Source organism: Rhipicephalus sanguineus, chromosome 6 (assembly GCF_013339695.2).
Source record: "Rhipicephalus sanguineus isolate Rsan-2018 chromosome 6, BIME_Rsan_1.4, whole genome shotgun sequence".
Lineage (NCBI taxonomy): Eukaryota > Metazoa > Arthropoda > Arachnida > Ixodida > Ixodidae > Rhipicephalus > Rhipicephalus sanguineus.
The window spans coordinates 143,456,835-143,482,045 of NC_051181.1; the positions used below are offsets into that span (position 1 = coordinate 143,456,835).

Sequence of the window (25,211 nt, forward strand, 5' to 3'; positions counted from 1 at the left end):
ACTGTAGCATCGGTAAACACACTGGAGGAAAGAAACTCACGCAGGCGCACACTGTTTTACGCATCAAAGAAACGCGTTAGCGCCAACTGCAAGGACACGAGGAGTATAATGCGCGGCGGCACCTATAATCACCCAGCAGTTCCACGCAGTGCCTTCGGTCTACACACCTGTGTTCACAAAGGAAACTGAACTCCCCGCGCTCTCTTGTCGATTAACCGTCGTAAATCGCGCACGCAGTTGCCCACGCTACACACTCCGCGTACAGTCGGAATCACACTTGTCCACAGCGGCCAGTCGGCCGCTTCAGCCGCCATTTTTTTTTTCAAAAATATCCAGACCGACGCCTTAACGATATCAAAGAGTCACAACGCGTGCTAGTTCTTTGGGCTATAATTTAAAAATGAGCGGAAGCTTGTAGCTAACTGGAGATAGCAGCTGCGGGTGGTGCCAGCGTTCGCAGCAGCCACGCGCTCGACCGCTCTAGACAGGTGTGATTCCGACTGTACTAGGCTACGCTTTGATCAGTGTACGCCAGCGTCACCGTTTCGGTTATTCTTGATATCCGAGATTGGTTTCCAAGCAATCCAGTAATGCCGAAATGCGGGAAGAAATTGGGCAAACAGTTAAGTATTCCTCGCCGGTGTCCACGCTGCGACTGCTTTTCAGTTGTCATTGAACGAGCTCTGCGCCACAAGTTACGCATTTTGTTCTTATTGTAGGTTCGCTTACTATGCGATTTGATGGTGATGTAGCGCCAGCGAAAGAAGAGAAATCAAAGCGTTCGATATTTTAATTTCCTCCCGAAATCGGTTCCTGCGCCGACTGCAGCGTCGTACATAATCTATTTACGGCAGCGGATGTTACGCAAAAGGAAGTACCTTAATGTAGATGTTGGTTGGTTGGGAATGACATGGTATAACGCGCATGCTTGCCACGTACTTACCTTCACGACATTAAAAATGGCATATCCGGGAGCCCTTGCTCAGACTGTCTGGCCTTTGCAATGACCATGAGGCTGAAAACAGCGCGTGGAGTCGAGGTCATTGTCTTTTCGGAGTCCCATACGTGTGTCCCACGGGCACTTCTGATCGCGATTAAGCCCCGATCGCGAATGGCTTCGTTCCGCATATTGCGCAAACGAGCCAATCGCGATCTAGAAACTCGATCCCATCCGGTTCGATCCGCGCGGCACCTATTTTATTGCACCTTCATCACGGTGGCCGGGTTTACATACATTTCCGTAAGGCATGTGTCCTTGAAAAAAAGAAACGCTGTCCTTCTGTATTTATTTTTGTTCTTTCTCTTGCTGTCCACCAGGGTGTTCTGCTACTGGTCTGGCTCCCACTATTTTTAATAGCCAAGGCAAATATTACAGCACCAACAGACGTCATTCAGAGAAAATGAACAGCCCACTTTCGGAACATAAGAACCAATCGCAAAATAAAACGTTTATTGATATGGCCTTCAGTGTAGGAACTAGTGCATTGTCCCAATTTTCTTTGAATTTATTGCGCCTGGAGAACTTATCCGCCCCTGTAGCACTGAACCCCCCCCCCCCCCCTCAGCGTAGCCAAGGGGGGGGGGGGGGTTCAACCCCCCCCCCTCGAAATTTTTCAATTTTGCTTGCGTATATATACACGCACACATACAAACGCACGCACGAACATACATAAAGTATGGTTGAACCCCCCCTCCCCGAAAAAAATTTCTGGCTACGCCCCTGCTGTAGCTAACAAGTACACACTGAAATAAATGCTGCTCGTAGCGGCTATACGTCTTAAAATACCGTCAGGAAACCGCACATTCTCAACTATGAAAACAGGAGTGTCTCATACGCCCAGCACCCTCCCCCCTTCTCCCTGATCTGCTTGTGGTGAGTTATGAGGTAAAAAAATTCATGAATGTACAATGGTCTATTTATGATTGGTTTGTTATAATGTGTTATAATGTTGTACCACATTCAGCGTCCTTAACTTTTGCTCGTAGCAAACATTTTTTGTACGAGCAACTCAAGTTTTAAATACTACAGCATGGAGATCGGCCTTTGGACTGGGAAGACGTAACGTATTGCATTGACTGTGTGGTAAAAAAGAGAAGAATCTGAAGTGTGCTTGCGAGAGATACTTGGCTTCAAAGTTTAGTAACAGCCAGGGGCGTTGCCAGATATTTATTGCGGGGGGAGAGGGGGTCCAAACCTTCCCCCTTTTTTTCTCATGTATATTCGTGCGTGTGTTTGTATTTTTAGGCGTGCGTGCATATATACAAATACAAAATGTAAAAATATCGGGCTACGCTAATGGTAACAGCCCTCAAGGAAAAAACAATGTTTAATTTCTCATTGTATGCTTATGTTATGTTATGTGAAACGAAGATTTCGGGCATACAGTAATGGTGAGCACATCGAGAATTGAGTCTTTTGTAAAGACGACTTCATTACAAACAACTCAATCGCATCCCCATTTTGATTTCTCACTTTCTCGCGGTTGTCTTTCGTGACAGATTCAGCTGCTCACTGGAATGGTTATTTGTCGTAAGAAAAATTAGACATACTAACACGTGAATGCTGAATTTCGAATATTATAAACAAAAACGTCAGTGCCGATATGGCGGTAGGTGCGACAAAAATGCGTTACGTTGCCCTCGATTACCTCTCATCACCTTCGACTGCCTTGACCCCTAACGCTGGCCAACACTGTTGGTACTGTGCGTGTAAACGCGGTAGGCTTCACGTACACTCATACGCTTTTTGTTTTACTTTGAAACTCCCATGCGATAAACGCGGAGAAAATGCGTTAGCGTCCCTCTGACTTACCCCTAATTACCTTCAATTATATCGGTAGCTAACGCTAAGCAACAGTGTGAGTATATACAGACTTTGTTGTGCATTGCGTGAGACTTTGCTGGCATTGTGTGAGCATATACAAACTTTGTTCACTTTCTTCCCCATTAACATTTCTTATGCCAGCGCACTTGATGAGGTAAGACGTGCGGTCGGGATAAAATTCGTGGGTAAATCAAGAAAAGGTCGTTTACGCTTTGTGGATGTACTTCCAGTGGCTGAAAGGTATATGAGCGAGTCGATGCCTTCCAGCAATATCTGTACAAAGTTCAGCTCTGGGCGTGCGTTATTTTTTGACATCCACGTCAGTGCGCACATCAACTGGCAGGTGGCGGTGGCGGCACAACCTGGATCTCGTACGCCACGTCCTTGCTACTCATCCAGCTGAAGGAATTGTCGAACTGCAGCACGTCTGCGAAGAAGAAGAACAGGCCAAAGAAAAAAATTACACCATTTCCCACTAAAGGGAACCATGTGGGGATGCGAAGCAGCGCTGGGTGTTCACTTGTGTTTCCATTGCTGTTCCATTTGTATGTTTGATTTGTGTGTGGAGTTGTGTATATGTTGTGCACCGCTTATGTTACCACCCCCCCCCCCCCCCCCCAGCTCAATGTTTCCGTTGCGCTTCGGCTTCGCGTTGCCTCGCAGCTTCGAGATTCTCTTGCCGGCGTTGTCGTTTACGTTCAGCTTCGCGAGCGTCCATAGCGCCGTTGCGAAGGAGAGTGCAACGGGAGCGAGCGCGCGCCGCATTATATACGAGCGCACAGCTGTGGCGGAGAGAGAGCAACAGGAGGAGAGAAACGAAGCGGAGGCAGCGCTCACGCCACCTCATCCACCCCACCTCCTCCCACCTCCTCGCGCTCACACAAGGAGAGGGGGGAGAGTTGGCGCATGCGCAGTGGGGAGCGGACGCGTGGGGGAAGGACGGACACTGCCCCGAACAAAAGCTGCTTCGCATCTAAAAGAAATCAACAGTGTTTTACAATATTGCGCATCATCCCGATCATAGTATATACAATCAATTCAATAAGTGACCATCCGTTTGCTTGAAATTCTTCACTCGAAGAACAGCTAACTACAGGGAACCACCTTCCCAATCTCCCTCACCGCCACAACCAGGCGGCAGCTTGGCACGTAAGGTGTCACGCTGGTGTGTTCAGGAAAGGCAGAGAGGTTAACTAGACTGCGTCTTGTTTGCTACCCTACACATTGGGAGAGAAATTAGGAAGTAAAAGAGGGAGAGAAAGAGGTAGAAAGAGAAAATCATAAGTGCGCAAGTTTCACAGCGCATTCACAGTGCAGCGTTTCTACAGTTGGTCACTCAATTCAGTTGTCTCCAAGAACTGCAGGATGGCTCGTGTGGCTTTCTGGACTGATGAGCAGCGAGGCCAGGCACCCAAGATCTTTCCTTCGGTAAAAGGCCGATCACCAAGTCTCCACAGGCCACATCGGCGAAACGGTGCTTTAACTTGCATTCCGATCTAGGATGTGTAGTAACGTCAGTGGTGTATTATCTCCTCCAACCGAATTCGGCCATCGAACGTGATGGGCGCAGCAGTAAATCAGCGTCCGTGTACACGTCACTGCTGACTCTAACATATTATATGGCCGACCTTTTCATCTTCTCGGCAGAGATCACGTGTTGCGATGTCGGCGGTTTCTGGGAGTGAGGCATAGATATTACGTGAGCGCCGCTTATAGCCTGTACAGAAGGATCACTTCTCGTCGGGGCAGTCGTGGATGTATTAACTACTTAAGACTTAAGTTACGGTACGGGGAACGCGGTGTATGAAAAGAGTGCTTTCCCAATCAGATAGCGTGCGCCGGCATGTAAATGTGCCAGGCCTGTTTGCGCATAATCCGTCCTTGAAAGAGGGAGTCTATAAACACGAGGCTTCCACGTAGGCTAATAGACATGCTTGTACACGTTACAGAAAATAAGTAACCGATTACGATTACAATTACTTCCCTTAAAATGTAATTGATTACAGTTGTCGATTACTGCCTCAGAAAAGTAACTGAGCAATTACAGAAATGTAATAGATTACTTGTGCGTTACTTTCCTTCAAAATTTTATTGCCGTAACACAATAATACAAGTTTACTTAAACTACAACGAACTACTGTGGCTTGCACGGTAGACGGAAGGCTGGAGGCTTGCGTGAAGGCTGGGAGGCTTATACTGTGGCTTCTGTCATATAGTTTTACACGTTGTTAACTTTCAAAAGAAGTTATTTATCAAAGTTGCCGTCGCTGATTCTTCCACGTTTCGTCGTTAAGAGGTCAGCTGCTACACTGAACAGCGCCGTGCTTCGATGATAGGTGTCCGTGTCCTCTATGAAGCGTCGCGATTCGCTGTTACTGGCGCTGGGGTAAGGCGTTACGGGTAAGGCCAAGGAAAAGGTGGGAAAATAGGCTCTGTAGGGACCCCCCCCCCACTTTCCCGCCTGTGAGGACTTACAGAGCGGTCGCATATTTGAGGGACGAGAACTGTGCCGTAGAAGACTGGTTGCAACTTGAGTTTGGAAAAAAAAGTAATTGAATACGGTAATCAGTTATGAGAAAATACAATTGAATTACCCGGAACGTTACAGTTTCGAAAAAGTAATCGATTACATTACAAAGTTCTAGAAAATGTAATTGATTACACGTAATCGATTACTTATTACGCGTTACGTAACTCTGCTTATAGAGCCTCTTCATCGTCACGTGTATCACCTATAATGTCACAGCGACTTCACAACCACTGGAAAAGGACGCGACGTCCCTTCTCAACCAAGCAGCCTATCGTGTTCGCAATCTCCAAATAATAATTATTCATGTCGACCGCGACACAAAGCTAACGATTAACGTTGCAGATATATGTTTCGAGTAGCAGAAAATTTGCCGTTTGAGTGGCTGCACGCCTCAGAGCGAATCAGCACAGATTAAGTGTGACACGAAGGGGTGCCTCCAGCGGAAGATTTCGAAATTGATAGTGACGTGTTTCGCTTGAACGAAAACAGGTGCGGATGAACTGCTCGGAAGTTGAATTTGCACGTGCGTGCACTCTCTGTATATACCGTTCGTGTAAGAGGAAGAGGAACGCGTTATGCTGCCTGAAAAGCTGATAATAATAACAATTCCTTTAGTCCTACGTGCCAAACCACGATATGGCTGAGACACGCCCTATAGTGGGGGACTCCTAATCATCTTACACTACTTGGGTTTCTTCAATGTGCACCCAATATAAGCACGCGGGTGTTCTTTTCATTTAGTCCACATCGAAATGCGGCCGCCGTGACCGGGAATCAAACCCGCGCTCTCGAGCCTAATAGCACGATATTTTATGTGCTGAGTCACTATGGCGGATTGCCCTAAGGAGCTGACGATGACGAGTTCGCCTTCTTCTGAACACCAGCTATATTTAGGACCTTCTTTTCAAGCCTGCAACGGCATTCAGGTGCGTTAGTTATCACTCGACTGAATGGGTAGTTGTTTAGCCCATTTTGTATAGAATGACGTATCTGTGACGTCAGCGCAACTCAGAATGAGTAATGCGAAAGAAACAGATGACGCGGGAGCGCTAACCCCTGCCTTGTTTTTTCTCGTTTGTCGCGTATACACACTCCTCATTGTGTGTACGAGTAAATAAAGCAGAGACGACGTGATTACCGCTAAACAAAGGCCGAGACAAAGAAAGAAAATGCGAACGACGACTGCGCAGGGAGCGTGGTTTCGTCCTTCGCGCTTTCTTTCTTTGCCCTTGTCTTTCAATGGCGATAAACAGGTCATGCGGTAAATAGCAACCAGGCCGAATTCAAGTCCATCTCAAGAGAGAAGCGGGTACACAGGTACCAATAGTAAGACTCGACGATTCGCGTACTGTAGACTTTATTGAGCGTCCGCAATAACTGTTTGCGGTAGCGGTCGTGCGTAGAAAGCAGCAATGAAATATTAAGGCGAAAGCCTTAGATGCCTCATAAAACGCAAAAAAGTGATCGTCGGCGGCGTTGGCATCAACACGGGTGATGCAAAAGACCATAATCACGTGATGACCTCACAGGTCGCCAAAATATGTGACGGCATCATGACGTCACGTGACGTCACCGCGTGACATCGTCGCTTGGTCAAAGGTGAGCGGATCCCGGAGGCACTGCAAAACCACTTGAGGCGCAGAAAGCCTGCAGTGCCTCTAATCCCGGAAGCATTCCAAGACCACGTTAGGTGCAAAAGCTTCTGAGGGGGGGGGGAGGAGTACGATAATTACAGTCGACTGAAAAGAGAAGGTGGCTTTCTCCTTCGAATCGTCTTAGGCAAATGCAGAAAGGATTGTGTGACTTTGTTTTGTTTGTTCTTTTTTGTTTCTTATGTCTGTTTTTTTTTTTGGTGGGGGGGGGGGGTACCAGCCCGACCAAGATGCCAGGTGTAGCTCTGCGATAATGCTTTTAAGTTCCGTTTTCATATTCTTGGCGCCCAAGGGAATGTTTACGCCTTGGACACTCGGTTGGACGGCGAGCGGAAGTTTTTATTTGCCGTCGTTTTGTATCCGCAACACAATACACAAGAGGAGGCTTCAGAGCTCAATGCTTATCTCATTCTCTTTCTCGTGTTTTGAGCAATGCATGCCTCTATCCCGTCTTAGAGCAAATACAGCAGCCGATCACCGATGTTATTCAACATCTGCGCTTTCGGAACGTCGACGTCCAAGCCATTTGTTGGTGCTCGTCCATAGAATACGCATGCCATGAATATGCATGTCATGATGCCATGTGAACAGTGGCGTAGGCAGAAATCTATTTCGGGGTGGGGGGTGGGGGTGGGGAATCACTTCCTTGATCCGACATTGGGCCTGGGGCTCTGTATCCCATGGGGAAAAAATTTCGGAGGGGGGGGGGGAGGTGCACGGGCCCGGTGTGCCCCTCCCTGCCCCTGGCTACGCCACTGCGTGCGAATGCGTGTTGCATTCGATGAAGAAGGATTCACGTGTATACCAGAGAACTATGTGTGTCTCTGAGGGCCAGATTAGATGGATGTTTCCGTTATAAGCGCGTTCTGCTGTCTACTGGGGCCGCCGTTGCCTCGTTGATGCCGAACCTTGCTGTGTTACTCAAAACTTGTTGGAGCGTCGCCTACTGTATAAAAAGGTCCGCGTCTCTTTGGGGAAAACGTTGCAGATAATCGCGCACTCATTTGTTGCGATTATACGGCACCATTGGCTATCGTACTAGCAGCCTCAAATTCAAAGCCAAGGACCTAGACGAACGGCGAAAGCAGCGCTAGGCGTAACATTAAACAGAACAATAGAGAGGGAGAGACAGTGCTGTCGTGTGTATGCCCTGTGCATTGCGCTGTTGAGATCGTACTATCGGAAGCCTAGTCCGGCTCAGTAAGTTAGTTTACTTTCGTCACCTAATTAATTAATTAACGTTGTGAGTGAGTGAGTGAGTGAGTGAGTGAGTGAGTGAGTGAGTGAGTGAGTGAGTGAGTGAGTGAGTGAGTGAGTGAGTGAGTGAGTGAGTGAGTGAGTGAGTGAGTGAGTGAGTGAGTGAGTGAGTGAGTGAGTGAGTGAGTGAGTGAAACAGCATCCGCGAAACACTGAAACAATGAGAGACGCTGTCCTACGTGACTCCTTATCAATGTTCACCACTGCGTAATATTTATCAGTGTTATCAAAGGCTGATCATCAGGACTGTTATCAATGTTATCAATGGGTTTTTCACGTTCTGTTCTCATCAGAGCTTGACCACTGTGGCCGATAATCTAAACATCTACCTATGCTACTGAAGCAGCTAAATGTCGTGGTCACTGTAAGCCGTAGCGAAAATTCCGCGCGCATTTTTCCGCGATACAGGGCTTACGCCGAGTTAATATCAAGGACGAAATACAAGTGGGCACTGCTCGTGAGTACACTTTCCGTTCCATGCCGCGATCAGACGCTGAACACTGTCGCGTTATTCCCCTTACATGCCCAGCACTACGAAGCCCAAGATCTTAAATTTACTGGATAGCGCGGCCGCGGATTCAACACAAGACAGAGAGAGAACACCGATGCACAGCACAAGCGCTACTCGCAACTCGAGTAGCGCTTGTCCTGTACATCGGTGTTCTCTCTCTGTCCTGTGTTGAATCCGCACTATCCAGTATTTAAGGTTATGAATCAACTAGACCAGCAACGAATTTTACGAAGCCCAAGTCTGTGAAGTCTGTGAGTGAGAAAAACAGTCCATTCCAACACCTGGACACCTTGCGGTAAGCATGTTGTACGCTAAGATATGCCGTCGCTCATAATGTAGCAACTTACACGTTCCGCGCTTCGTACAGACGTGTGATCCATGCTCTGGCACCAGGCTGCACGAGGGCACCCGGTGTACCTCGAGCAACTGCTCTTCCACGCCTCCTCCACCACCGGATGGAGGCTGGTAGCGGACTCCAAAGCCGAGGTCTCCCTTGGCCGTCTGGAAGGTCCATCGGATCCGGCTGTCGGGCTGGTCCACGGTCACGGGCATCTCGAAGCGACCGCGCCGCTCCACGGTGAAGTGCTGCACGCCTTCGCGGCCGTAGAGCTTCTTAGAGGCGAGCTCGTCGCGGTACTCGTCCGGCACCTCGCCGCCGGGACACACCAGATGCGGGCAGCGTGGGTCGCCGTCCGGTCCCTTCAGGGTGCCTCCCCACTGGGCCGGTAGCTTGGACAAATCCATGCACTCGGCTATGGCGGCTTTCCAACCTTCTGCAATAGCGGATGTGATAGGTATCAGAGCAGGATCGTCAAAAAGTGCTCTGTATAGGTAATGAACCGTTACATCGGACGTAGCTGTCGCGCTTACACATGAAGAATCTCTATCCTGCGCTCCCTTCTCAAATAAATAAATAAATAAATAGAGTGTCAAAGAGGTATCCCGGGGATGCACACGCCCTTCGACCCCTCAGGCCATAACCTTCGGCAGCTCCAATTAGCTAAACTGCAGAACATATGCCCGCGTGTAATTGATCATGCTTAAACGACCCAACATTTACGCGTGAACATTGTGTTACATCATTTACGCAACGTAAATGATCCAACAATGCGTCAGTGTGACGTGACACCTGACATTACGACCTGATTGATTGATTGATTGATTGATTGATTGATTGATTGATTGATTGATTGATTGATTGATTGATTGATTGATTGATTGATTGATTGATTGATTGATTGATTGATTGATTGATTGTCAGTACGTTTCGTCGAGGGGCATCGAACGCAAAACACGCCTCATAGGAAACGAAACTGTCTTAGGAATGTCGAAGGTTAGAGACTTAGAGTTGTTTCTGCTGCATTTACATCCGTCCTTGGCTTCCGACAATTACCGCGGTATCCTTGCGAATACTAGGCACGTGTGAATTCCTTACCACAACAATAACAAAAGAGAACTCTTGCGTTCAAGAGGGTTATTCGAACAAGCCAGGGCGCACAAAAGCTCGTTGCACGGACGTTTCATATATGCTCCCCCGCCTCCCCCTCTTTTACCAGCGCCACAGTGGTAAAACTAAATTCACAGAGCTGTTGCGTTGCGGAGTGCTGCCCTCTGACGATAGTGACCTATAGCTAAGCGTCGTCAGTTGCGGCCTTCGAGACTGCCAGTCGAGCGGCGGACTTCCTATGCCGCACCGATAGCCTCGGATGCCAACGCATGGCATCCGAGGTCACCGCTATTAATATTGTTGTTTTTGCACAAGAGAAAGGAACAAACAACCCCACGTGATGACCACGACATTGGCGTTATATCTAATGCTGCTCCATGAAATATTCCGCCGACTACTTGAAACTCGGTCTGAGGCGCGTCGATCAGGGGGCTTTAACATGCCGCAAGAGGTGCGCGTCTGCTGCTAGAAAACTCCAGGAAACTTCTGAAACAGATTGTATTGGAATGGAATGCCAGCATATTAACCCAGAAAGACCCGCGGAAGTATTGATCACGATAGGTTCATTAACAGTGGTCTTCATGGGCCTCAAGTTTACCTCTTTTACACAAGGAGGTAACTGTGGCTACAAGGTTTTCTCTCGTATAAGCCGCTCCTACAAATAACTCAGATCCCCAGAGAAGAACCGCGCAAAAGTAGATTTTTTTTTATATCTCCGCGCATTGTCGTGAAGTCACCTTATTCGCATGACCGCAAGGTTATGCTGTGAAGCCAACTCGTGCAGCAAAATTCGCGTGTAACTTGCATCTCGACTTTAGCTTCGAAATTTCTGTAAATTTTGTGTGGCTTATAGGTTGAAAAATACGATATATTTCAGCAGACGCCGCGACGATGCTACTTTTGGCTACTGGCTGCCTTGCAATAAAATTTGATTTAAAACCACGCACACGTTTAGAAAGGCTTCATCACCGCAATTTTTTCTGAAACCTGCAATGTTGCTTCAATGTTGCTTCGATCTGTGTGTGTGTGTATGTATGTATGTATGTATGTATGTATGTATGTATGTATGTATGTATGTATGTATGTATGTATGTATGTATGTATGTATGTATGTATGTATGTATGTATGTATGTATGTATGTATGTGTAAGACATAGTAGAACGCACTTAGTTATTTTTTTAAATCATAGTGAGAGCGGATAGCCAGCATTAGCCAATAGCTAGCAAACACAAACCAACGCTTGTTTTATGCGAATAGATGCAGTAGGCTTGACACAATATACGCCCTTTTTTTAACTAATAATTTTCTAGTGCTTATTTCGTCTTGATTACAGTTTTAGATGTTAGTTTGTGCATTCTACTTTGCACCACTAGATATTGATTTCCAAAGTTTCGCTCACGAAGTTTCTTCTTTTTTTTTCTGACCTAAGGACTCTTTCTTAAATATCAGCTCACATCCCATTTATAAAATGCATCGCGATAATAAGCGTTTCATCCACATCGCTTTTGTACAAGCCAGCGAACAAATAGACTTTCTTCTTTTTTTTCTGCTTAAAAAGTGCGTTGTTTTTCCTCTAAGTTCATTACACAAAATGGGGCGGACCCCTAGCATTTCTCTCACGTGCAAATGCTAAGGCGCCTAGTGAACCTAGTGCACCCACGTGCACTAGTGTATGATCGCTATGATGCACCTTGTGTATGATGGATTCGGCACACCGTCCTTTTCACTAGACTGGACATTTCCGAAACGTGTTAGATAGCAAAAACATAAGTGCAAGAAGCTATTAAAAAAAATCAAACTTTTCAAAGACTTTTTTTTCTTTTACCTTTGCCGTAGATGCCAACCTTGTCCACCGTCCTCTGCGTCAAAAGTGGCCGCATGATTTTCCACAGTATCGGGAAGAAACTGGGCACTGCGGCGAGATGTATGCGTAAATCACGTGGTTAGGCCAGCAGCCATCGCAAGCTTTTCAGCAACATGAATTGTAAGACCCTGCGCAGGTCGTTTGTTTCACATTGAGGAAACAATGTGAGCGGTCTGCCTACTGTCGCGCCACCTGTGCGCAAAAAAAAAAACTATTAAAAAATTAGTAGAACAACACGATAACATGGATGAAGATTAGCTTTACCTTTTCGATCATTTGTGGTACATCGGTCAAATAACTTGATCCGGAAGGTACACTAATGCAGGAAGGAATAAAATTGATCCGGAGATGTCTAAAATTTTAGGCGGGAGTTTCGAAAATTGGTGTGATTGAAGAAATAATAAGGGGTCGTCAAGGGGGTAAGAGAAATTATTTTCCTTCAGGCAAGTATACACGAAATATATTTTGTCATTGTGAACCAAGCTTCTCAAAAAAGAGTAGACCTTGTTTTCATTTGTCGACACTCAAAAGTACAGTTCACTTTTTACATCTCACGTTTGTACAAACGTGACAAGAGCTCACATGCAAAACTAACAACCTGGCGATCTCCTTCCTATTCGAAACCTTCGAAACCTTCGAAATGAGGTTGCGAATGTTATGCAATTTTTTTGCCAATATTGAAGGCTTTTTATCTTCGGTGTCCTTGACCCAGTGTTCGAAGTGCCCTTCGTACAGCTCCCGCGGCTTTAATCTTGCGATACCCATCATACTCTTCGTTTGAAGGTCGGTGAGCTTAGCCACTAGGCGACCTAGCTCTGTAAGGATGCCTATCTCTCAATAGCAGGGGATGCGAATTGAGTGCAACGAGTGGGCTGCGCGGTGAAACAGAGCAAAACGGAGGTGAAATGTGCAATTGGACCCAATCAAAATAAGGTTTATCTCTGGACGTACCGTCTAATAGCGTGCCCTAGCAGAGAGAGAGAAAGAGGGGGGAGGTAGTTAAAGGAAAACATGAAGGAAAGGTATATAGAGGTCGTTATGTTCTCAGGCTTCACAAGCGCGCAGCTTTGGTCAGGAAACTGAAGACGCAGCACGACCGCAAAACGCGTTGCTGATACTTACTAACGTAGTTAACATGTCGTGAGCATCTGGCTTGCCACTCAACCCTGGGGTTGTGAGAAAGAGTGATTGAAAGATGGGAGAGAGCCAACACTGCGCTCACATCGAACGATGCAGATGAGGACTGCGATTAGTCACTAAGGCCTGTAGTCTTCGGAAACTGTGGTAGCGTGTAGGAATGCATTCGCGCACTAGCGAAAGATATGGCCACAGTTCAAGAGCTTTCATCTCAGAAAATATTCACTCGGCTCGCAACGGTTTTTAAAGTGACGCGTTCAGCAGAGCACTGCACGTCCACGTAGCCTCACTATACAAATGCAATTGTATGTACATCACAATATCAATTTCATGAAGAGTCTGACCGATGAAGCGGTCCGTTACCGCAATGCAGACGTAATATCATCCTCCGCGTACGCAGGTATACTCGTTTGGTTGCGCCAGTGGTTGCATTATGATAAAAGGTATTATTATAGGTATCGGTTCACTTCACGTTTGTACAAGCACTAAGTTATCTTCTGGGTCGCCAAAACCTCCTTCACTTATTCTTTTTGTATCCATACTATAGAAAAGTCGACTCTGTAAACGCAGGTCAAAGTGTACCAAAATTTCGCTTCGTTTGGGCGATGCACTAAAGACCAAGTGGCCCGTTCAGCGCAATTATATTTAAGCCCTGTTGTAACCGTACCGATGAGACAGCAAATGAACCAGGGATGCCCCTTTAGGACCTGAAGAAGTGTTGCGGTCGGAACAAGACTTTGAAGCAAAGCCTTCGAGCACAGTTAGTCGACGCTCTAGCGTCACCTGACACGTCACGTGATCAAAAAGTCGCGTGAGAGGGTAGTTCGCATTCTATGCCTCGAGAGCAAAGCGAAGCTGCATTTGAATAGCCAGGACTATTCGCAATACCTATGAAAAATACATATGAAAAATGCGGTTCACAGACCACCACGATTCCTTTCATTAACTTTCTTTTTTTTCTATATTTTGACCTCGTGTATTTCACGCGCTGAGCAAAGGTCACCAGGCTGACATCATTTACACCTATCCATGGTTTGTGTAATGATATAGTCGAGTTGTTTGAATGTCCTTGGTTCTCTTACCAGCACTAGCTACAGCAACGTTTTTAACGAGAAAAGTGACAGTGTGACAGTTTTTTTTTTCGCGATCTCCGTTCTTCTAACTGAAGGTCTACGATTTCCGGCGCGCGCTTCCTTTTTCCTGTTCCTTGTTTATTTTCAGAGTGGCTAGACATTATTGCAGGCAGTTAGGGCCTGTGTCTTGAACGTCTGTTTTATAATTCACGTATAATGCGCTTACCATTGATGACGAATGCCTTTTCAAGGGACTCCGGAAAGTTTGTCTCGTACATCTTGAGCAAATCGGTCAGAAGGTTGAGCACTACGAACAATGAAGAGCAAGAGCGGTTAGCAAAACGACCCGACAGTCCGACGGATGAAACATTGCTAACAGCACACACCTTGCCAGGAGTATAGCTGGCGCACTGAAAAGCCGTCGTAGTCCATGATCACGTACTGGGTCTCGACCTCCCGTCCCAACTGCAATGGGGAGAAGAAGGCTTAAAAGGGGCAGTGATAATGAGTGTGCTCAGCCGATATGCATATCTGCACGGTCTGCATGAAGCGTTGTGCAAAAGAGGTAAGCCTTGCAGACACGAACGCAAGAAGAAAAGCGAGAACCAGATGGCGTTTGTGTCGTCTGATTCCCTTCTCTTGTGTCCAGCGTTTACACGCCTTGCCTTCTTCCATGATGAGTTCCTGTTAGTTAATTCTAAGTTCAACTTTCAGTCACTTTATGAAGCAGTCACTTTATGAAGCCGAAACGTCTGTTTCCCAGAAACGCTTTCATTTGTATGTTTTGAACACATCAACGCTCGTAAACTGTGGACCCTTATTGTGACGTTTACGACTACTGCAGACTTCAAACGGAGCATTCCTGCGAGCAAAGAGTGCTGATACGAATATTGTGTGCGCTGCATACGGGTATGAGCACCAGCTTGTTAAAAGCGTTCCTTTCATCTATATGTCAAAGTGTAGACTTGTAGTGCGCTCAACAGCTCGTTTACATTACCGACACTTAGGTGAAACTGCGCGGATTCTGGTAAGGTACGTAGATGCTCATGACTAAGAAACATGTTCGGAATATGTGCTCTTTCTACAGCCTGCAACCGTTATTTATTTATTAGATGCGAAGTATCTTATGGCGGAGTTCAATGAGGTGGTGGTGTGCGGCGTGACCACCCTTACTGCGCATGCGCATACCCTCTCCACTTTACCCCTCTCCACTTCCCCTCTCCCTTCCCCCTTTCCACTCTTGCTCTGAAACGCGGGCTAGACATGCCGAAATTCTCTCCTGCGCAACGCCGCGATGAGCACCAGCGCATGCGCGTCCCCTCCCCCTCTCTCTCCTCTCCTTCGCTGCCCCCCTCTCGCACGCCTGTCGACCGCGTTCCCCGCTCGCCCTGTGAGAATTAACGGCCAGGCTAGAGGGAAGACAAGACGCGCGTAGCGTTCCTCTTCGCGTTCCACGACGCGAGGTCGGTAGCATGCCCAACGAACGCCAACGGAACGCGATCTTGCAAGTACTCCGGCTTCGCATCGCCTCATGGTCCACTTTAGCGAGAAATGGTGTAATTTTTATTTATTTATTCATTCATTCATTCATTCATTCACGATACAGTTGGCCATAAGGCAGCCATACAGGGTCATGATGGTTATCACGATGGTTGCATCAACATGTGGTATCTAAATTGGCACGTATGCCTCAACTTCACAGGCGTGCTCAAGGTTCTTGGGGAGCGAAAGGGGGGGGAGGGGGCAAATTTCCATCGAACCCCCCTCCCCCTTCCCATTGAACGAATCCGAAAGAAAAAGCAAGCTTTGCAATGCATGCAAAAATGAAAATGAGGCAATGGCGTGGTGCTCACCACGGTCTGTCTTCGTTCCCCTGCTTTCCGGGATTAAAGGTGAGGAGTAACCTGTTCTACGAATGCTACATCGGGAATCCTCGACCGCCACTATCGTCAAAAACCTGCATTTCCATAACCCTGCACACACTGAACAATGACGGGGCAGATCAGTCTGGGTAAGGAGATAGGGCTGACCTGGCATCCCCCTCAGATTATTAGGGGCGGGGGAGGCGGGGGAGGCGGGGGGGAGGGCTTCCCCCTTCCCCCCTTTGCGCTCGCCTATGCTCACCTTGCGCGAGGTGTCCTTCTTGATTTTTTCCTGCAGTTCGAGCAGGTACATGCAGTGGCGGTAAATGTCCGCCTGGGGCAGCACCTGTAGAAAACCTGCAAGGACAATCGCGAAGGTGTGACCGTCAAGCTCGCAGTATAGCGTTCTGACCACTTCGTTGACGTCGTGTATCTTTAGGTTATCTCCTAAATCACACATATCAGCACGCTGGTGTCGTCATCATCAGAGTAATGAGCTGACGCGTGTCAGAGACATCTGTAGGGCAATGTTATGTTAATATCACCAACAACAATATATGCTTTGTGTAAATTAGGTGCACTGTATACCCGCAATCTTTCTGTTCTCATCGCCTCATCTGAGTAGTTTTCGAAATTGGATGCGTTACTCTCTTTTAAAGGGACACTAAAGAGCAAAACGATTTTTCTCACATTAGTAAAGTGGTCTTCCACGATACCAAAAACACCACGCTTTCCGCGAGAAGATGCTTAATAAGCGAGAAAACGCGCAAAAAGAAAATACAGGTGGCGACGCCACCTTGGAATTCCCGCACCATTTGCCGTGACGTCACATATTTTTGACGGCGCCTGCTTGGGCCTACGTAGTTCCTAATCGGTTAAATCGAAGTACATTGTCCTCTGAGGGGGCCAGAGACTTGATAAAACGAGTTTGTGGAAATTTCGTCGAGCCAGTGGCGCCAAAATACGTTAAATGATCTTTGAAATGTTTTACGTCACGAATTACAAAGTTCGGCGCGAAATTTAAAAATGAATCTTTTAAGTTGGTTTTCTCCGCTAATAATAAACCTATGGTGGTGAAATAAACTACACGAGAGTTCTCCGAGCACACTTTATCAATCTAAACCAATTCACTGTTTCTCTTTAGTGTCCCTTTAACGAAAAAAAAAGCATCAAAAGAAACTAAAATTAAGCACGAAACAAGCGATGGTAATAAAGGTGGCTCGTGGAATGTTATTATAAATCTCGCGCTTGTGCGCGTGTCGTGTGCGTGTGTGTGTCCTTTTCACATATATCGATTTTTTTTTTTTTTTCGTACGGCTTACCGCTTTTCCATGGTGCAGAACATGTACTGTAAATCGACAACCGCTTTTTCTATAAACGAGTGTATAATCAATCGCATAATCAAATTTGTGTATCTAAGTTTTCCACTAATTACTTTAAGGTTCATACTACGTGTGACGAATGTGAGATGTGAGAGGCAGCATTACATTTTCTCTGTTTTAATGTCCTCTCCTTTTACCTTACTCTGCATGCGCTGTCAAAGTATATGCTCACCTGCAAGACAACTAGGTTATGCAAAAAAGCTAGCTCTTCAGGTCAACACAGAGTTAATTTGGTCTTGCGCGAAACTAGATGAAACATAAACTAAATAAAATAAGTAGAAATATTAACTGCCCCATTACCAGAGCTACTCTCTTTCAGATACTTTTACAAAATAACGCTAACAAAATGAGTTCAAACTGAAACAGAAACGAAGCAAGAACAGATCACTCGATCGTTGGCTACAGCCGCGCTGTTTCCCTCCAGATTCAATTAAGTAATTAATTAATTAACATATCCATGACTAAATTGTCACTCTTTTTCAAATGATCATTTCGGAACCATTCTGCCCAGTATGAGACAATTTCTCACGAAAATGCCTGAAGATGCCTGATTTGTACAGCTGCTTTTAATACATGCCACAGTGACGTTCATGCCTTTTGCGATTTTGCAAACTTTATGTCCCGCCGCCATCAGTCCCATGCATTTAGGTAGTGTTGCTGTGCCGAGTTGTTTACCGGTCACGCTATAACTAAACTAGCTATAACGATGTTGTTGTTGTGGTTGATGATGATGATGATACTGCCGCTGTTCCAGTACTACATTTACAAACTCTACGGTCACTCAGCAGAGATTTCCCTGGACAAACATGCGTCACCACGTCTACATACAGCTCGAAACATGAGATTTCAACTTGTTGAGCAGTGCTTACACAAGTTAAAGCACGCTACAAACAACCCTGCAGCGACATAACGTGACTCAAAGCTTTTCTTTTTTTTAGTTTTTAGATATGACCATCTTCGGGTAAACGTGCAGCGCGGCACAGACAAGGGACGGGGACACCAACTCGCCCAGATCGCCGTATTAGTTTAGATATGACCACGCACACGTAATTTTCTCGACGAAATGGCAGCATGCAATTCTATGACAGTTATGGAGCAAACACCGTGGAGGTCACCTTAAAAAAAAAAAAACATAGCATAGTATCGTGTGCCCGTAATAATTGTACCGCAATATTTCGTGTAATATTGGCGCTCATATCTTTCTTTCACTGCTATCAACAATCTAAACTGTGAATGACTATTTTATCGGTCGGTTAAGTACCAGCGTAACCCATTCTGCACATCTGACCTTGGTTCGCGGGCAACTGAGCCGGCCTCGAATGCGCGAAGGTCCATCTGATTGCTGGCGAAATGTTTGCGGTTAAGAGGATCAGACCACGCTACAAATTATCTCCCCCGTAACCTTCACAAACGTGAGACTAATTGTAGCAACACCACTGAGCAGTGCTAAGCTTGAGTGCAAAAGTGGACTCGGAAAGAAAAAGTAAGAGAGATAAATAATATGGAAAAGGTAGCGAGGTCAAACGAAAGCTTGGTCTCATGCTTGCTACCTTACAATACGGGAATAGAAAGGCAAGGCGTAAAGAAAGATGGCGGAAAATATTGCGGAGAAATAAGCAAGCATGCTATAGTCGGGTGAAACCTGGGAATAAATTCAAGCTCCTCCCACAAAACCGAGCCGCGTTTGTCAATCACCTGTGTGTCAGCGAGGAGTCATGCGAAGTGGTTTCCTTTCGAACCGTAAGCCATTTTTTCTGTGCTCATGTAAGCACCAGCATATAGAAACGTAAAAGTTCATCGTTCCTACCTGAAATATGACCTTTGACTAAGCAGTAATGATAGAATGTTTGACGAAATTTGCCATGAATTTCAAGTTTTCGACTTAAAACCAGCGACAAGAACATGTGTCTCTATGAGACCACCAATAACGAGGTTTGACATTAGCGTAGTTGAGCTCATTACTCGTCCTCCTGTGTGAAAACTTTTCTCGTGTTCCTACGTTGTATTTAAGGCGAAAGCCTTAGATGCCTCATCAAGCGCGAATGTTGACCGTCGGCGGCGTCGGCGTTAACACGAGTGATGATAAAAATAATCACCACGCGATGACGTCACTATGCTGTCATACACCGAGGTCATCACATGACACCGTCGCTTGGTCAAATGTTGGCCGATCACGGAGGCCGTGCAAAACCACGTTAGGTGCCGAAAGCTTTCGGACGGGGGCGGGGGGGATCAATACATTGACTGAGAAGGAGGAGGAAAACACGGCTTTCGCCTTCGAATCGTCTTAGGCGAATGCATGAGGGATCCCTGTGAGTTTTTTATCTGTGTTTTGAGTAAATTGTTTACGTCTCTCCTCCTACTCCCTCTTGTCGTAAAACGAGGCAGGCATTGTGCCCTTCTCAGTGGCAGTTAGTTGTCAGTCTGTCCCCTCTCTAGTTCCTCTTTGTCATTTGTGTATTTATTATGTACTAGCGCATCAAAATATAATTATGCTGATGGCTTCATGAACTTTAGCAAACCGCTGCTTTGTCTTCTCCCTTTCTTACGGGCAGGATCAGAGGCTAGAGGATGTTTAGCTTCCAAGATCAGGCGGAAATATGACAATCGGTTCTGGTCGAGCGACGATAAAGGGTTCGAAAGCAGCGTGTATACAAACGTCTGGCAAAGATCGAGACAGGATATTCAACCAGGAAGACGAGAGAGAGGGAGGGAGCGGAACATGTCCTGTGTTCACGGCCAGCGACCACGGTCCTTTAGCGCCTGTGATTCCGTCATACCTGACGCAAGGTGTGTATCGTCCTTGTCCTCAGGGCCAGCACGTGGTGAGATCTCGCTTCGTACCGCTCTCGTGACCGGCGCGCGAGACGTTATCGAAACGGAGGGTTTACCTCCGATAAAACTGGCTCCGCTGGGGCGCCCGACTATCAAGAATTGTCGCCCGCCGCACCCCCCTCATAACGGGACCATTTATGCTTTTGCTCAATGGGGGTTTCTTATGTGGCCTCGCTTACGTGTAGATGTATTCCGTCGTTGCATCTTTGAGGTACTCGCGCGTTTCTTCTCTCTCTCTCTCTCTCTCTCCTATTTTTTTTTCTTTTTTTTTCAGAAATGACGGGATGCTATCGACTAAGTCTGAAGGATAAATATATTCCGCGAAATATTTGTTCAGACAAGCGACTCGCTCTCCTAGGCTGCAAGTCGAGTCGCATTCACTCGTGAATCGAAAGGGGCGTGAAGGTTCTACCCGGACTTGTTTAAATAATAGTCGCGGAAGGTTAGTAAACCACATGATTTCGGGATTAAGCGTATTCATATTCAATGCGGAGTGAGCACACCGCTACAGACGCACGTAAATAATGCAAAATGATGTTTCTTGCTAACGCCACGTTAAAAAGATTAGTGTCATGGGTGTTCTTGATCGCGAGCAGTTAGCAGTGCGTGTTCAATATTCTAAAGTTATTTGAGAAATAGTTACGCGAATAGTAACTATGTCATTTGGGGAGCGAGTAGAAGATAACTGTATGCTGAGTATTCTCACATCGTGAATTAATTTAATTAGGTAACGCTTTCAATTCGATTACACGCTAGCATGAGAGGTTCATCTTTTTTCTTCAGCTAGATTAATGTGTCAGCCATGTGGCTAGACTAACCTCTCTAGGTACCATTGAATTTCTCCCTTGTTTAAGACACGAGAGCAGACGGCATAAAAAGGTAAAGAAGTGTCAAGCTGGCTGACACTAACAGCAAACCCGTTTCAAAGGTGACGCTTGTAAATTCCATCAATTCATTCAACCCCGCATACAACAGTGTACATCTCATCCTCCGCTCCTTACAGATGTGACTTACCCTTAATGTCCACGCTGCCGATGTTTATGAGCCAGACGGGGTGTCCTTTCAAGCTGCAGTCCAGGATGCCGCCCGGAAAGTGATCGCGCATCACCTGTAGGGTGAAGAAACGGCCGAGGTGATGAGTTTTATTTTATTTTCTTTTAATTTTTTGCTGGTCACGTCGGCTGTATATGAAGGCCAGAAAAATACTGCGCAGTAACAGTAGATGTATGATCACATAAACATAACACCATATGACCTGTTTTAACATCTTACGTGCCCTCACATTGCATTCATTACTGTTACTCTTTGCACCAAAAATGCCGGCCTTCAGTATTAGCGGACGAAGGTGGTCCGCACGAACCCTCACGCTTGCCAAAATATTTAGGCCTGTGGCCATCAATGATACCAGGGGCGTAGCCAAGGGGGGGGTTGGGGGGGTTGAACCCCCCCCCCCCCCAGAAATTTTTCAGTTTTGCTTGCGTATATATACACGCACACATACAAACGCACGCACGAACATACGTAAAGTATGGTTGATCCCCCCCCCCCGAAAAAAATTTCTGGCTACGCCCCTGAATGATACATCACAAAGCAGTGAAAATCGTTCGACGCTTATTTGAGGAGGCTGTCATTTTTGATGAGTATTGACTAAACCTTGTGCGTGTAAAACATTAGCGGGCTCTGTTGGAACGACAACTTTTGATCACTCCGCACGCAAAGAATTATATAAATACATACTAAGTCGTCTTAGGACTTCACGGAATATCAGGAACTCAGCCACTGCGTCATATGGCCGTAATATTGAGGTGGCTCTCACTCTCAACTGTCTCGCAAGTAGACATACAAAATGGCAAGTACAGTAATACTTAAAGGTTATCACGCCCACTGCAAAAGTGATTTGCTCGTATATGTTGGATCATCGTGTACCTGGCCCCCATATACATCATATATGTAGGTCCCTGTATTAAGGATCATTGCAGAAAGTGCCACGTCACAATACCCTCACCCCCACCCCTTTCTTTAGTATCACAATGCGAGCTGTACCAAAGGAGCCCTTCAGAGGAGCTCAATCAGTTATTTATAAACTGACGAGCTGCCTCAAAAATTCTGAAAAATAAGTGTTTTAAACTGCACAGTTTTGTAAACGGACACGCGCCTACAAACAGCACTAGAGGTGCGAAAGCCGGATGACTCACCTTAGGCACCTTGTAGTCCGTGAGCAGGGTATCCACGTGGTTCTGCTGGCGCCACTGCAGGTGCTGTTTGGGAAGCAAGGCTCAGCAAGGCTGCGCAACAATCGTCAAGGGCACCAACGCGTCTCACCTGTCGATACATTTGCTCTGCCCGGTCCAGGTCGAATTCGCGTGCTGAAAAAAAAAAAACACCCGTTAGCAAAGTTTACGTTTTATTGCGTTAGCAAAGGCTGGCCACTCATCTGTAAAGTCCTTCGCAATAAGGGAATGGGAATGGGGCTTTGAGGGTTGGGTACATAGGTGGCAGGCAAGGGCGCAGTCAGAAATCTTTTTGCGGGAAGGGGTAGGGTGGGATATTTCGAACCGTCCATTATGTGTGTATGCGCGTGCGTTTGTATGTGCGCATGTGCACATGCAAAACTGAAAAATTTCTAGAGCCTTCATTCCCTCACCCCCCCTTCCCCCTGGCTACGCCAGTATTAACAAGAGTTTGGATTCTCTAGCCTTGACCTGATAGTAATTGGGCTGCCTGAAATCCAAGAAGTAATGATGGGAATCGGGTTCCTCTATTTTTTATTTAAATTCGAATCATGTATACTACATGAGAACGACCAATATGGGTTTGGGGGTTTGAACTTCCACCAAACCCCTTCGTTAAGACACGTGGTGGCACCTGGCCTGTTGTCAGCACTACTACAGCCGTACTGCAAGTTGAAAATATCGGGAGCATGCTTGTATCAAGTTGGCAGTATACTGTGGATTCGCTTATGGTTAGATATTCTGGTGGCACTGTGTGTTCGCCCAGCACAAGCCTTGCACCGCTTGCCCCTTCGATGCTCAAATAGAGATCGCAACCACACTCACCTCGAAGAAATCGCAGTAGGTTGGCGTCCGTGTGCTCTGGTCTCCGTACATCCGCCACCGCTTCGCGGAACTGCGTAAAGCAGGACAAGATCAGCAGCGTATCTCAAACGTATCTCAAATTTTTACTCTTCCACTTGCATGGCCTCTCGGTAGTGGCATGCACATAGCGATAGAGAACGGATCTTTCTTCAAGTGAAAGCTACTTATTATTCTAAGTGAACGCTACTTATTAACCTCATTATCGGCTTGCCGGGTGGATGGAAACAACTTTATTGAAAGTCCGGCGATGTTTAATAACCCGGGCTCAGGTCTCCCATGTGGGGACTTCGAGGCCTTGCCTCAACACCACCTCGCGGGCCCGCTGGACTGCCCATTCTTGTGTCTTGAAGTTGGAGCTGAGCAGAGCGGCTGCCCACTTCGACGCGAGAGCCTCCGGAGCTACCGCCATCTTAGCTGCTCTGACAGGGCACTCCCATAACATGTGTGACAGCGTCGCTCTAGTTGCCTGACATAATATACAAGTAGCATTCGGGTACTGGGCAGGGAAAATGTGCCGCAATCGCACCGGACTGGGGAAGGTGTGTGTATCTGCAGTTGTCGTCAGACGACTGCCTGGCGTCGTTTTAGCTTGGCATGAGGTGGTGGCAATATCCGCCTGCCTAACTGGTAGTGCTTGGTGATGTCGTTGTACGTGACCAGGCGTTCTCGCATGTTTTGAACCAGGAGTATTTATTTATTTATTTATTTATTTATTTATTTATTTATTCATTCATTCATTTATTTATTTATTTATTTATTTATTTTGTTTACTAGGCTTACTTTTCCTGTAATGTCCCGCGCAGAGATGTGTCAATATGGATGCATGATTGACCATTAAATGCAATATACACCGTTTACTTTCGCTGCTTGGCCTTAGTCCTTACCACTTTTTCTTTTCTATATTAGAGATGTTGAAACATGGAGATAGGCTGCGTCAGAGTTGGTTATCACAAAATCTCGAATTCCCAATCAAAATAAAAGAAAGAAAAAGAAGACGAAAATATCAATGAACACATGCCGTCATCAGTGGGCACGCACATCAACCAATGTGACGTGTTTTTATGATTATTGAAAATGCTGTTCGCCTTTTCAGGCTGTTACAGGGGCCCCACCATGGTGGCCTAGTGGTTATGGCGCTCGACCGCTCTCCCGAAGGTCGCGGGATCGAATCCCGGCAGCGGCGGTTGCATTTTCGATGGAGGTGTAAATGTTTAAGGCCCGTGTACTTAGATTTCGGTGCACGTTAAAGAACCCCAGGTGGTGGAAATTTCCAGAGCCCTCCACTGCGGCGTCTCTCATAATCATATCGTTGTTTTGGGACGTTTAATCCCAGATACTATTATTAGGCTGTTACAGGGTGGGTAAAAAATAACTTGAGTAAGGTTGATATTTGGGCAAGTTGGTAAATCTTCATCTTAACACAGCGCACACACACGAACACAGAAGAATAAGGAAACGACGACACAAGCGCTTTACACTAAACAGGTTTTACACTAAACGCCGGTTGTGTCCTGAAAGCATTCCAAGAATGTGGATATGGGTTAAAGTTCACGATGGAGAACCCGCAGCAAAACAAGTTACAATTTCTGGACCTGCAATTAAAGTTTGAACGCAACCATTTATGCTGTATGTATAAGCCCAGGACAGCGAAGCCGTTACTAGACTATGGTTCAGGGCATTCCAAACTAATCAAAAATGGGGTGGCCTTCACGTCTTTGCGTGCCGCTCTAACTCGCTCGTG

At 46.4% G+C, this 25,211-nt stretch overlaps 1 protein-coding gene across 1 annotated transcript in view; it reads right to left on the reverse strand.

The window, feature by feature from the left end:
- Positions 1-2,904: 2,904 nt before the first annotated feature.
- LOC119396606 (SEC14-like protein 2) overlaps positions 2,905-25,211 on the reverse strand; it is a 37,117-nt gene continuing 14,810 nt past the window's right edge. The window contains exons 2-11 of the mRNA XM_037663890.1: positions 23,432-23,501; positions 22,698-22,741; positions 22,571-22,633; positions 21,390-21,483; positions 16,421-16,515; positions 14,683-14,761; positions 14,523-14,603; positions 12,048-12,134; positions 9,122-9,547; positions 2,905-3,251 (exon numbers count right to left, since the gene is read on the reverse strand). Coding sequence (XP_037519818.1) covers positions 3,157-3,251; positions 9,122-9,547; positions 12,048-12,134; positions 14,523-14,603; positions 14,683-14,761; positions 16,421-16,515; positions 21,390-21,483; positions 22,571-22,633; positions 22,698-22,741; positions 23,432-23,501 — 1,134 coding nt within the window. The 3' untranslated portion in view covers positions 2,905-3,156. The remainder of the gene's footprint in view (positions 3,252-9,121; positions 9,548-12,047; positions 12,135-14,522; positions 14,604-14,682; positions 14,762-16,420; positions 16,516-21,389; positions 21,484-22,570; positions 22,634-22,697; positions 22,742-23,431; positions 23,502-25,211) is intronic.